General features: G+C 37.7%; 1 protein-coding gene across 1 annotated transcript in view; it reads left to right on the top strand.

Annotated features, from left to right (window-relative positions):
* The first annotated feature begins 2,926 nt into the window (after window positions 1-2,926).
* NEGR1 (neuronal growth regulator 1) overlaps window positions 2,927-14,958 on the top strand; it is an 847,674-nt gene continuing 835,642 nt past the window's right edge. The window contains exon 1 of the mRNA XM_063106484.1: window positions 2,927-3,102. Within this exon, the coding sequence (XP_062962554.1) occupies window positions 2,927-3,102 (176 nt within the window). The remainder of the gene's footprint in view (window positions 3,103-14,958) is intronic.

Genomic DNA, 14,958 nt, shown 5'->3' with positions numbered 1-14,958 from the left:
TGAAGAGCTGTTGTACATATTAAAACTGCTGAAAACTGCTGCATAGCTCACTCCTCTGCCTCCCCCCCAACACCCGTGGACACTGAGGATGTCAGATCTCTGGGAAACAGCAGTTAGGAAAGGATGCTTTTCATAGCCTGTACTAGAAAACGCTGGCACCCCCATTCCTGCATGAAATAGCACTAAACTGAGTCACAATGCCGGAAGCTGTGTCTTCTGCTTCTCTTCAACTGGACCTAGTTCATTTCTAGCGAAAACACTAAATAATATCGTGTAGTTTTGCCTATGTATGTGACATGCCAATTCTTCTAATACCCCGTTTGTCCTAGATAATTTTAAGCTTTATCCATCACTGTACCACGCGAGAAAGAAAAATGCAGTTAACAAGATGACAGTGTTATCTAGGTATCTGGCATCAATGTTAGCAACAGTCTGTCATTTGACAATTATTTCTCTGGCATACCAGACGGTAAAGAAAATGTTTTCATTCATCCGCAAATGACTAACATTTTATTGATGTTTCAAATGTGGTTGAATACTACTGCACTCTCAATTTCCGAGCCTGAATACTAATGACATCAGTAACTCCCGCTGCAAATGTCTCCGTTTACTGCTGAGCCTTGGAGTGTCAGTTCAGCAGGGAGGTGGTGCTGGTTAGGGGCTCTACAATCCGTCAGTATGGGTGGTCACAGGTGATGGGAACACTTCTCTTTCCCCATATATACTCATTCATGGCGAGAAAAAAAAAATGAAAAAAAAAAAAAAAATCCTCAGCACCGCTACCAAGCAAAACGACTCCCTGCCTGCCTCTTAATGAGCTCAGTTTGGGGAGGCAGCCGGATGCTGAGCCCTGCAGAGACTATTGCTCAGGTGCGCTTTGCCAAGGGACCCTGTTAGTATTACGGAAGACGAGCTAGGGATGTGCGAGATTTTGCTTTATTTATTTCCTCCAAAGGAAGAAGGACTGGGATCAGGCTAAGAAAATCTTCAAAGACGGCTAAAGGGAGGTGGGGTGAAGGAAGAGAATGGGGGAGGGGTGGGCGGGACGCTACCTTATTTTTTAATTACTCGTTTCTCTCCTTCACTTCCCCGCTCCTCTTCCCAAACTCCTCACTGAGCAAGCCTGACTGCCGTAACTACTATCGACTCCATCCTCGGCTCTCGCATTGATTTCCAAATGGCCCGGAATAGCTAAGGACTCTTAAATCTGGAAATGAGTTCAAGAAAGGAAGAAGAAAAAAAAGGGGGCGGGGGGTAGGGGGCGGCCCCCTGTTCAGCGCCCCATTCGGCCTCAAGCCGGGGCATTGGTTCGCAGCCCAGAGAGGGTATGCGGCGTGGGAAGCGGAACTGGCCGCTCTGCGCCGCGAAGGAACAATCCTTGGTTCAGGCCGGTTCTGGAGGTTGTTAAAAATTATAACCCTGTGACTCCTTATACCTCATAACTCTGCCCTGCTTTGATACGGATGCGCTGGTCATTCCGCCGGAGCAGATCATTCCGCCTGATGGGCTCAAACGGGTTAAACCGTCTCTTACATAACGAGACTGCCTGGCTCTCCACGATTACAGCCCTGATCGCAGTCTCTTCCCGACTCCGCATCCCAGCACGACCCGCCCCGTCCCTCCCAGCGCGCCTGCGTGCTGCGCGCCCACACGCCCGGCGTGCACGCTGCCGCCGCGTACTACACACACTATCACACACGCACACTCGCGCACACACGCTCCATGTCGACAAAAATCCCTCCCCCGACACAACTTAGTGTCAGCACGCACAGAGGGCTGGGGTGGGGGGCATACTCCCGTGCGGACTGGCTGACCCAGCAGACACGCAAGCTGCTCTACCGCAAGGCCTGGCACCCCCTGGTGTCCCCGCAGAAAGCAGCTGCCCGCTACCATCCCTACCAATTCCCTAAAGAGGTAAAAAGAGAACTAGTTGGCTGCTTGTTCATCGTAGCGCGGCCTTCCAGGCGAGATTTAAAAGAAACAGAAAAAACAACTCAGTGCTGGCGTCATGATGGCGCCGACCATAACTTGGAGGACTGTAAACTTACAGTACCTCAAGAGGTAAAACGCACCGAGAGGGAAAGCAAAGCGCCTTTCAGCTCGCTTCACCACAGCCCCCCCAGCCCCGACACGCAGACTTTTCTAGCAAAGCATCCCTCTCGCGCTAACGACAGTAAGGGAAGCCTTCAGTCTACGGTGCCTCTTTCCTTCCGCCTCTGTTTGCATAATTGTGATATGCCTTTTCCTGATATTTTCCCCCCGTTTTCGTTCTTTTTTCTTTTCCTTTTTTCTTATTTTCCCTCCCTCCCTGCTCCATCCCCAGTCCCCGGGCGGGGTTGCTAAGGAAACGGCCGCTTGGCAACGCGCGAGAGCCCGGGGCCGGCGGCCGCCGCTGCGCCCCGCGCTGCTTCTGCTGCTGCTGCTGCTGCTGTTGCTGTTGCTGCTGCTGTTCCTGCTGCTGCTGCTGCTGCTGCGATTGCAGCCGCTGCCGCCGCTCGCCCTGCCTCCGCCGCGCCTCCTCCCTCACTCACCCGCGCGCTCGCCTCCACGCTAGATGGTGTGCGAGCCGCCGGAGAATTAGACACACTCCGGACTCGGCCAAAAGCAACCAAGAGGAGGTGTAGTGTGGTGCCAGGGGGTGGGAGGGGAGGGAGGGAGGGACAACGAAGAGGAGGAGGGGAGGCCAAAAGAGAGAGACAGAGAAACAACACCCAACAACTAGGAGGGGGAAAAGAAAGAAAAGCAACCCACCCACTAAAAAAAAAAAAAAGAAAGAAAGAAAGAAAAGAAAAAGAAAAAAGAAAAAAAAAGGGGGGGGGGGAAAAATCCTGTGGCGCGCCGCCTGGTTCCTGGGAAGACTCGCCAGCACCAGGGGGTGGGGGAGTGCGAGCTGAAAGCTGCTGGAGAGTGAGCAGCCCTAGCAGGGATGGACATGATGCTGTTGGTGCAGGGCGCTTGTTGCTCGAACCAGTGGCTGGCGGCGGTGCTCCTCAGCCTGTGCTGCCTGCTACCCTCCTGCCTCCCGGCTGGACAGAGTGTGGACTTTCCCTGGGCGGCCGTGGACAACATGATGGTCAGGAAAGGGGACACGGCGGTGCTTAGGTAGGAAGAACGGCGTGCTTTTCGTACTTGTCTTAGTCTATCTTTCTGTCTCTCTTTCCATCTTCTTTGCCTTCTTTTTAAACGACGCTGTAATACTGTGGTGGTGCCCACCATCAAAAGACCACAACTCAAGAACTCCAGGTGCTGATGCTTCCCGGAACCCTGGCCCCTTTATGCTGGGGCAGGTAGCGAGCTGGACTGGTGATGCTAAAGCACTTTGTTGGAACGCCTAGTAGCCCGGGGATGAGTGAAGTGTCAGGTTTAGAAGGAGGGGCAGGTGCCACTTTGAAACTCAATTCACAAGGTCTCTATTTTACGGTCATGGGGTACTCTTGGAGAGTGTGACAAGTTTATCAGGTTTGCTTCTATTTTACTCCAGCATAAGCGACTTTTTCAAACTGCTGGCTCTCTGCTCCCATTTGTTTTCCCTCTCACTCGGACACTTAGGCTCAATTTCTTGCTTTTCAGCTTTCCTTTTACCGCCTTCTCCCTTCTCCCTTGTCTTCTTTCTCTTTTTCCGTTTTCTCCACCTGCTTTTTTACTCTTTTCCCTCCATTGCTTCTTTTTATCCCTTTTAAATCTTCCCTCTGTTCCTTCCTCCTTTTTTATTTTCTTCTCATATTTTATCCTGCTTTTTGTCTTCACCGCTCTAATTTCAGATCCTCGTATTCGACCCACTTTCCTCCTCTCTCCACCCGTTTCCTTTTCCCCGTTCTTTCGTCCTCACTGCTGTCCCTAATTCTGTGTCTTGTCTTCCCTCTTTTAACTTCATCTCTTTCCCCATACCCTTTCAAATCCCTGTCACACACATGCATGTTCCCACTTCCCCGCTCCAGTGCCATTTCCTCACCCTCATCAGTCTCATTTTCATCCACACACTTCCTCACATACTCTGTCACATCCTCACGCACGCTGGCATCTCCCTGCTCCAACAACCACTTTCACGTTCAGATTCTCTCACTGTCACTCACACGTGTACACACCGCCTCTCTCTCTGTGTCTCTGTCTCTCTCTGTTTCTATCTCCTCTTCCTTCCTCCCTTACTCCCTTGTTCCATCTTCAGTTTTACTTCCTTTCCTCACTCTCCCTTCTTCCCCTTCCCCCCTAAGGTTGAGCATTGAAATGGTTTGCCATTAATGAACGTCCATAGCCTGATTCTACCCCTAAGCAACATTGCAGAGTGAGCTGCTGGAAACATTTCGTCTCTTATGAAAACATAAATTGATGATCAGCAGTGCTTAGATCTAAACAAATCTAAACGCCCTTATATTCCTTCGTTTCCCATCGCCCTCCCTTCTCCGCCTCCCACCTGACGTACACCTCAAATCTCTCTGAAAGATATTCTTTCTCTCCACTGGGTGGTAGTTGGCTTATAAGTATGGATTGCACAAAACAGTGTAGATGGCATGTCTAACATGAAAGAGAGTGGGATATGTTTCTGCCTGAACCATGCAATGTATTTTAAATTTAATGATGTGGGTGTGGTATATGACTTATACTTTTTGAAACGTGCTTATGAGTCCAAATTTGTGTGGAAAACTATTATAATTTCTTATATAAACTATTAACATATTTCTATAATATATGTTATCTTTGTGGTGAATACAAAATGCCACTGAGTGTATACAAGAGTTAACAAATATTTTTGTAATCACATAGTAAATTAACTTTTTATTGCCGGTAACAGCAATGAACTCTTTGTCACACAAAGTACATAAATTAAACCTATGTTTACTCTTTGTATTATATTTGTTTTAGAAGTTTGAACAACAGTGGCAAGGACAAAACACTATCTCCAGAAGCTGAAAGCATGTCATGGGAGTTACTATATATATATTTGTAGCAGCATGTTGCTTATTTGTAGAGCATTGCCATTTTCATCCTTAAGGATTTGGCAGACTGCTTGACTTTTTATGATATATCTTGGATTTTGGTTTCCTAATGATTACTATGGTTAATTAAAATAAATGCTATGGTTAATTAAAATAGCTGGACCCATGTTCTACTTCCAGGAGACCTATATTTAATTCACTCATTACTTCCAACAGTGAAGCTTCTCTCATGTGTAGACAATATCTTTCCAGTGTTATTGGTTTGGTGCAGTCGTTGTTTACTTTGTTTGTACTGTACCTCATTCATTTATATGCTGTCTCCTGAGTTTTGGAAGATCTTATTTTAAGAAACTTTTGACTTTTCAAATTCTTAAAGAAAATAGAATCTGTCTCTTCTCAATGATGTTTCTAACCAATTAGTTTTTAGTTTTTTAATAAACAATCATTTATGGTCATATGAAACAGAAATTTGATCTGTATCGCTTTTTACTCAAAGCAATTTGCTTATAGTAATTCTATAATTCTCTAGGAGGTATCCAGTTGTTGGAATTATTATATTGTCCATAGGTTCTTAACTAATTTCACATATTTATTTAGAAGAAATTCTCCATGAAAAAGTGTTAAATGGTGTCAGTTATTTTTCTTTACTCTTCTCCTGCAGCTGGTATTTGCTGTGTTCATAGACCAGTACAAATAGAGCTTAAGGACTAATTGAGTGTGGGCAGTTCAGGTGACATATTTTTCATCAAAAGTATCATCATAGAGCTATATTTTGTTTTGTCCTTGTATACTTAAAATCATATTTGATGCTGTTATCTAATTTATTAGAAAACAAAACAAAAATCTGCCCTTCAAACTTACTTCCCCTTCCCATAAAAATACATGAATTGAGTGCTCTAGAGAACACTTAACTGAATTACATGATACCATGTATCAAGCTTTACACAATATATTCTATTTTTAATGTAACATATTTCTCAAAGTGACTCTAATAAAAAGCAAATAGTGGCATAACAGTTATCAAATAACTTTAAGTGTTAAAGGCCTGAAAGTGCAAACATGCCAGTCAATGACTCTGTTGCTTATGCTTGCATTAATGAAACAGAAGTTTAAAGGTCAAATGATTTCTGTCTCCTAAGTGCCGGAATATCTGTTTTTGAGAAGAGAATAAAGAAAAACAAAACTTTCTTTAAGTGGAGTTATAATAAACAAAGGAATTTTATTGTTATCTACTAAATACATACATCATTTTGTAAATCATCTTCTCTGTTTAGCTTACATAGAGGACTTATAATGAAATTCCATTTACTAATTTTAACGTCTTTATCATTTTAACTTTGCCTTTTAAGGTTAGGGAAACTATATATTAAATGTCAAGATGTCCCTTGCTTCTAATTATGTTATTCACTGCTGTATCTCTGAAGGATTCCCTTCTACTATTCTTGATATTCTTGATATTCTTCTTGATAAAATATTTAATGATGTATATATTTAATATAGTAACGTATAATATTGCCCTTAAACTTTAGGTGTAAGTAAAAGCATGAATGTCTAACATACATTGTAATTTGCTATAAACACAAATGTTTTCATTAACTTATTAAATGTAGACTTTGATTGCAACTACGTTTTATAAGTATAGTAATTTATTCCTAACAAAACTTGTTAATGTGTGTATAGAAACATTAATTTTTTCAACAGTAGTTCATGAAAGTTCTGAGTTCATGTGTCATGGGGTATCATAGCAGAAAACAGGTGATGCTAGAACCACATTGGTCATGCTTCAGGACCTAGTGTTTCTAGACCTGGAGAATCAAGGGGAACATGACTGTTTTTTTTTGTTTTTTGTTTTTAATTTTGCAGTTTCTTTAATGTGAATCAACTGTTTTATTCTCACCCTATTAACAAATACTATTATGTAAATATGCCAAAAATGTTTAATATCCTTATTTATATCCTCCTAGTGCCTGTATGTTTTTAAAATACATGTCATTTTTGAGCTAATTTTTTATCCTGTTTCTCACTCAAAACTTCTGTATGAATTTTGTACATTTTTAGTCACCTTCCTGATGTGAATTCACACTATCTTATTAGCTACTTGTCATGCTTTAATCGAGGGAAGGAAAAGAGATTGTTTTCTTAATCGTGATATCTTCTTTTACCTTAGCAAAGTCAAACACAGCTTTGTCATTTTATTGCTATGGATTTGAATGAAAGTTATATAATATCCTACTATGATGTTGTACTGAGGAGGACTTTTGCCTAGAGCAGAGAGTATATTTCTATACCATTGGAAGCCACAAAAGTTTTGCAAGTAGATTTATAAATGGATATGACAAGTATATATTACTTCTCAGCCTATTTGTCCAATACATTTCGCCCTTCGATTAGGTTATATTAACTAGTTTTAGTTTGAAATGCATGCTAGTAGTTACAATAAAGTAGAGGTATGAAAATGTAGAATTACCAATAGCTATAAAAATCAATTATGCTTTACTTTTGGAATATTATTGAAGAGTCTCACATTGTTTATTGAGTTATTCCTACAAATTGATGCATCCCACATTCCAAATACACTGTTCAACTATATAGGCATTTTCAATTTAGAACATTAAGACATTATCTGAAAACTGATATGCTTATTAAATAGTGTCATTGAATAAATATTTTAAAATTTTTGAGGGCCGACCCTGTGGCTCACTCGGGAGAGCGTGGCGCTAGGAGTGCAACGGCGCTGGGAGCGCCAAGACCGCGGGTTCGGATCCTATATAGGGATGGCCGGTGCGCTCACTGGCTGAGCCCGGTGCGGCTGACACCAAGCCAAGGGTTGCAATCCCCTTGCCGGTCACAAAAAAAAAAAAAAAAAATTTTTTTTGAGAGTTCTTCCTTCTTAAAAAAGGAAGGGATAATAGATTGTTATGTGAGTCAATCTGGAAAGTTATGATCCAGAATATGGAATAAAATGCTAAATGTTACCTGTAGTTATTTGCAGAACTGTTCTGTTAGCATAATATATGACTTGGTTTATTAATATATAATCCTTACTAATGAAAGTACAACATAGTATTTTTATATTTTCTAGATAAATTTATTTTTGTCCAATCTATTTAGTTCAGAATTGAAAAGCCCATGTGGTTGTATAAATCTTTGAATACTGCATGTTGATGAACTACCTGTTTTAAAAAGATTGTCTTTACAACTAAACAGCTCTATGGAATAAATTAATTCTGCAATACCTGACTTCTAAAGAATTTAGAGAAATGTTCACATCATGGTCTATGTTAGTTCTGTGCCTGGTTGACCAGATCCACCCTTCATCCTTCAGCTATTCTATGATATTGGGTAAAGGGGAGAGAGCTAATCACTCAGACTGCATTTCTCAGTCTTCCATATCAATGGTCTTTAGGCTGTGGTTGGCCAATAGAAGTTTTGAGAGACAGGAGGACATGACAAATGAGAGGCCAGTATATTTCTTACCTTTACTGTTTTGGGCAGGGTCCAGCAGTGTCTTGACATCTCCTCCTTGAAGGTTTTTGTTCCAGCTTCTACCTGATGACTAGCTCCTAGGCTTCTGTTTATGGACTTATCGCTTTATTCCTCTCATCTAGGAGCAGTAGTGGCTTCCTGCTGTTACTAACCACTGGGTTATCTCCCCATCACCTGTTTGGCTTCTCAGTGATTCCATCCCCTTTATGATAAATTAAGTGCATTAAATCCTCTCTGTTTTAAATATACAGAATGTTTTAAGTGTGGCTTGTAGAACTCTGACTGGTAGTTGTTGAAAAGTAATAGTTTCACTGATGTTAGTTATATTTGATTGAAAGACAGTTTTGCCCATGGCACCATAAATGTTGCTTACTAGCACTGGATGTAATAGTCGTTTAAAGATAAATGCATTGAAGTTAACTATAACAGCACTGAGGCATATTACAAAAAAAAAAAAGCAAGAAAAAAGATGGATACATTGGGTTTTATATATATATATATATATATATATATATATATATATATACACAAATACAAATTATGGTGAGAATAATAAACCAATTGTATAAATATTAATATACAATTGAATAAAGAATTTCAATAGAAAATATATACTGTCGCTATGTATGAAAAATAAAGAAGTGGATGAATATATATTGACAATATTCACTAATACTGTGTTCTTTTTTGACTGAGCAAAAGAGAAAAAGGACTAAACCCTGCTTGTGGATATGTGATCAGAATGCCAAGATAATTCCTACAGTGTTGCCTATTGAAATCAATAGGAATTAAAGGTCTTTCTTTTATGAAGCTTAATACCTGAGGAGCTAATCAAAGTTTCTAGTTTCTTATGAAGTATATGACCATAAAGATGCTTGTGATTTGAGTATTTGACTATTGTAGGAATATTTCTCTCAAACCAATGGAATCTTTTGATTAGAAATCGGATCATTTTTCTACCATAACCTGTTTCAAAATGGCATAAATTAGGACATTATAGATATCACATGACTTACATAGAACTAAGAGAAGCTTCAAATGTGATTTTTTTTTTCTTTTGTACTCTCCTTAACTGAGTATTAGATGATATGGTGACCTTCCCTCTAACTTCTACAGAACATTTTCTGAAAGACATTTAGGTGGATGTTGGGTTCCACAGTCACCATCAAATCCAACTTTTGGTATATTTCTCCATAATTTTGCAGGAAAATTTTAATTTAAATCATCATTAATGAAATGACCCTCTTTCAGGGATGCTCCAAAGAGGATTTTTGAATTGGAACGAAAGTTGAAATTCTTGTTTTCTGCCATTACATCTTTCTCAAAGCTTGCTGATCCATTAGAGATCATCATTGATACTTTATATGTATAGGAGAAAATACAATTTGCTGCTCTGTTTTTCCCTAGGAATATCATACTACCTGCTTCTTTGCTTTTCTAAAGGAAATTTTAAATTGGATCACGTTTTATTTTGTCAGATATTTTATGCATTTCAAATTAACCAGTGGAAACGAGAACTTCTCATACTACTAGAGAGTAAGATCTAGGATTTATTTTTCCCCGACAGGCATAATCTTATCAAATTGGATTTTAATTACTCCACTATTACAGAAAAAATGCTATAATTTACAAGATTTTGAAGAAATTAAATAATAGAAGTTTTTTGATATTTTGCCAAAATGTACTTTCTGTTCTTTGCTGTATTGGTTTTGAATGGAAAAACACCTGTTTTATAAGCACTATCACTCTTGTTCACCTATCCCTAGGGTCTTGGCACAGAACATTGCATATATTAGGCCAACATTCACTAATTTTTGATTTAATGATTCAATGGAAGGAAAAAGGAGGAATAAATGTATTTGTTTTTTAGTTAATTGTTTCACATTTTGGTAGTTGTAATATCTTTAATACTGTGTTGGATTTTCATGCTTATAGTAACTATTTTTTTCATGGAAAGATTTATATTATCTTTTAAAATTATTAAAAATTGAAACATAATTGATTATACATATTTTGGGGGTACAGAGTTGGCTATTGGTATTTGTGTACAATATGTGATGATCAAATCAAGATCCATATATTAACAATCTCTGCCTTAAGTAAGTCCTACAGAAGTTTCAGTGGGTTAAGACAAATATATTGGAAACATTTAATGTCTTTAAATTGCAGGACACAATCTACTAGTGGATCTTGAAAAAAATATACTGGTACTAAAGGTATTTTTAAAATAAAGTGTACCAAATACACATTGTACATAATAAAGGTAAGTATAATTTGATTAAACTTTTGTGTATATTTAAGGGCGTATGTGTGTGTATTTGTGTGCGCTCTGTATCAAGATTTCAGATGTATTTCTTACTGCGGGTTTCAGCAGAAAAAGTTTGAAATGCAGTGGTCTAGTTTTAAGATTTTGAGATGTAGTTACAATTTTAAGGAGATACAAGATTTTAAATTATATAGGAAGGCTTTTACTCTTCAGAGTCGTAATCAGCAGATAACAGGGACAGTTCAAAATAGCATAATGTATTTAATATTTTAATATTTTTTTCTGTTTCTACTTCAACTCATGGAAGCTCCTTTTCTTTCTCCTGACTTCAATTAAATAAAATCAATATGGATACAGAGGTAGAGAGAACTGGCTATTGCTATGGATGACTAACTCTCAATTGTGAAAAGTAGCTACATCCACCAAATCAGAGCAGAACTTTTGTATCATCCTACCTATCTCCAAGAAGTAGGTCAACAGTTCTTTAAAAACTACAGGGTATTGGTACTAGCTGATAGAATTTTAATATGGTCATATGGCTTTGATTTATAATGTTGAGGAGGTTATCTATTAGTGTAGTGGTTTCTAAGCCATATCAAGTTCTGAATCCTTACACAGGACCTTTGATGCTCTTAAGAAATCAGCTGCATGGGTACAGGTTTCTTAAACACTTTCTCTAAGAAAAGGGGAATAGAGGAAAGGAGGAATTTGGCAGTGTTGCCAGTTTTAAGTATAGTTCTTTTGAACAGCAGCCAATACATTGTACTTTCCAAATAGCTGGTAATTTGCTCAGTTTAAGGAAGATGTTTGTAACCCTTTTTAGTCCGGAACTAAATTGTTCTTTACTGAATTTCACTAAGTCCTTTAGACACAGGTCTATTGCCCATGTTCATGCTACATGATAGGGTTTAAAAAATATTTTTAATTTTATTTTAAAGCTGTGGCTACTGCCATAAAGCATGCAAAGATTTAGGATGACTTAAAAGGCTATGGGAAATGCGTGTTCTTTTGTCTTCGGAAACCCCTTTCCTCATGCAACTAAATTGAATTTAGAGATATGAAATGGATTTAGGAGATATTGTGAATATAAAGCTGTAATTGGAAGGAATTGTTTGTATAATCTCTCCAACGACATTATGTCCTATCTTATAGAGATATAAAATAAATAAATCAAAGGGATCATAAAGTTTTCCTAATCTTATAGACAGAATATTTCTTATGGGAGAAGATATATTTTATTTGTACATAACCTCTTTTTCAACTTAATATCTTGGATAATTGATCAATTAAAAAGAATATGACATCTCTGATGCTTAACGTAGTGCTTGGCCTATTGTTAGTGCTCAAACCTGAATGTTGAGTGAAGGAATGGGAGAGAGAGAGGGAGGGAGGGGAGAAAATATGTTATGCTGTATTAGTGACTTCTAATCAAATTACCTAAAACTTTAGATCACTTGGGATGACATAAAATTAAGCCCAGAAATTACACTATATACAACTACAAGAAGAAATACATTTTATTTCCTTGTAATTTATTAAGTAATTGGGATAATTCTAAACCTATAACCTTTCCATCATGGATAGTGATATAACTGTACAATTGAAGTTCTAACATCCTGTTGATCATTCAGGAGTATGTGTTCCTTCCAAATTCTAGTTCATTTATGTTTATTTTAGAAGATAGGTAGTACTATAACTCTATACTATGGCCTGCAAAGGAACCAGGAGCTATTTTTTGAAATAAGGTTACAAAAGGAAGTTATAAATCTTTGAGTAATTGGCCACTTTTCTTAAGCATATGTCATTAATCAATTTTTTGCTCTTACATCATTAATATGAAATAATAGATATGAAAAGTTACTTTGGCTTATGCACAAAGTTTATCATCTATCATGATTCTTTAGTTTTATTGACACTGGTCATGTGTTGAGGTGTCCAGAATGAGAGTGACCAGAGTTTGAGATCCTGCTTCTCTACTTACTGGCTATATGACCTTGAACAAATGCCTTATCTCCCTAATAGAACCACACGGATTATATGAGATATTGCATGTAAAATGCTAACACAATATTTAACACATAGTAATTGCTATAGTTATATCAGCTAGTAATATTATGCTTTTATTCTCCTAATCTGAATCTGAAATTTACTGGCACTACTTACCTACTGACATGAGTATATTTTTCACCATTTAAATCACTGTACCAATTACCTGTGACCCTCTGTACAATATTCATTGACTATATATTGCATATTTTAAAAGATACTATTTAATAGGCATGCTTATATTTGCTGTTGAGACCAAAACAATTGAAATGACTCAATATCTGGAATTAAAAACACATCAGAAAAGGCTTTAGCTGTTAGGGTGCAGATCCAGAGCACTCAAAAACAATGGGACCACAAATTTTATGCTCAACAGACTGATGGTGATTTGATTCACTTACCAGAAGTAAGAGAGCAATGTAATTGTGTGGTCACATGAAACATCGAGGACATAAAGGAGAAATGAAAAGAGACAGAAGAGAAGAAATAACAGGGATGAGAAAGTACAATGTAATGGCCGTGAAGGAGTCAGAGGGTGAAGATTAACATTTGTGACATAGTTTAGTATGGAAGATCTGATAACTGATGACAACGTTGGAATATTACATAGGAGGGCTAGAATATTTTTAAAAAATGCCAACTTGGATTCTGGATAGGGTAAGAAATAATTATCCAGGATTGTTATGTTCTTATGGTTCCTCAGAGCATTTGTATGTTATGCTGGAGGCAGTACAGTTCAGAAGGAGTCTGTATGGGCAAGAACATTCCCTGTATGTTGCCATGTTTGCCATAGACCATATACTCAATAGAAGTTCAGAAATTATGTATGAATGCTTGCTGTAATTCTGCATACTTGCAAAATGCATAGCAGAATGTTTTATGTTCATAGTGATGGAACCATCAACATCATGATTCAGATTCAACTAGCACTCCTGGAGCATCTACAAAATATGATATACTTTCACAACAATATAGAATAAGGTATTGCTTTCCAAGTTTTATAGTCAAGTAGGCTTCGAAAGGTAGGGTAACCTGCACCAAAGTGGGACAGGTTGAAAATGGCTAAGCCAGAATTCAAATCTTGCTCTTTTTTCCCCAAGCCCAGTACTTTTCCATTATTTTGGATCTCATAGGAAGAAAAGATAAAAATAATTGATAAATTTATTGCTTATTCAGTTATTAAATATTTATTGAGCACCAACTGCATTTTATCTACCGTTAAGTCTACTATGTTAAACATCAAGATGATATGTTATATATTTTAGGAAAAGTGTGAAATTATTTTAAATGAGACTAAGTACTTAGCATATATATTAGATATATATGCATGTATATTAAATGAGCACAAGCATTTATTAGATAGGAAATCAGTGAATTCTTAAAATTATAAATATCCTTAAAAAAACTCTCATCCAAAAATGATTTCATCCTTAATGATTAAAAGGTACTGTTAAGAAGAAAAAATAATCAGCTATTGACCATTGCTTATAGTTAGGTATTATATATTGGTTACTTCAGTGAATCCCAGCAATCTATAATTTTTCTGGGTTGCAGTGGGGAAGCAATCTCATAGAAGCTGAGTAACTTTCTGAACTTTAATACATCCAATAATTTGATCCTAGGCTTGTGTGTCTCCAAAGCCCATGGCCATTTTTTTTTTTCTTTTTTTAAAAAGCCACAATATTTCCTGGAGCTTTTTGTACACTGTACACTTTAACAGAAAGGAGAAGCAGCAGTTGCTTGCTTTAGTATTCCAAGTATCTAGTTTATTTAATTGAATGCTAATTCTGGTGTAAATATGAACAGCTGATTCACCTTGATGTTCTCCTTTGAAAAAGGTGCAGAAGCCTAGATGGTTGAGCACCATTATTTCCCAAGATAGATGGGAAGATTAAAAAAAAAAAAAATTAGGGACCTATAAAAGATGATTTTACTCCAATTTCATTAAACATATAAGTGATATGTTATGGAGTCTTATGTTTAATTGCTGTCAGTGAATAAAATCAACTATATTTGACATGTTGCCTTTTTCTACTAGCTGGTTGAAGGTGTGTATATATAGTGTATAACCTGAGTGAAAACTTTTTTTATCTGATGATATGTAACTTAAGAATCTTTTTAAATGTGCTTACATATCTTCCTCTATAGACTCTATGTGTATACACAAGAAGGTTGTAAATTTCATTATGGCTTCTTCTATGAATATCCAAAGCTTTTCCAATATAA

Source organism: Cynocephalus volans, chromosome 8 (assembly GCF_027409185.1).
Source record: "Cynocephalus volans isolate mCynVol1 chromosome 8, mCynVol1.pri, whole genome shotgun sequence".
Taxonomy (NCBI): Eukaryota; Metazoa; Chordata; class Mammalia; order Dermoptera; family Cynocephalidae; genus Cynocephalus; species Cynocephalus volans.
Note: the sequence above shows the minus strand (reverse complement) of the source record. Positions and strands in the feature narration are given on the sequence as shown.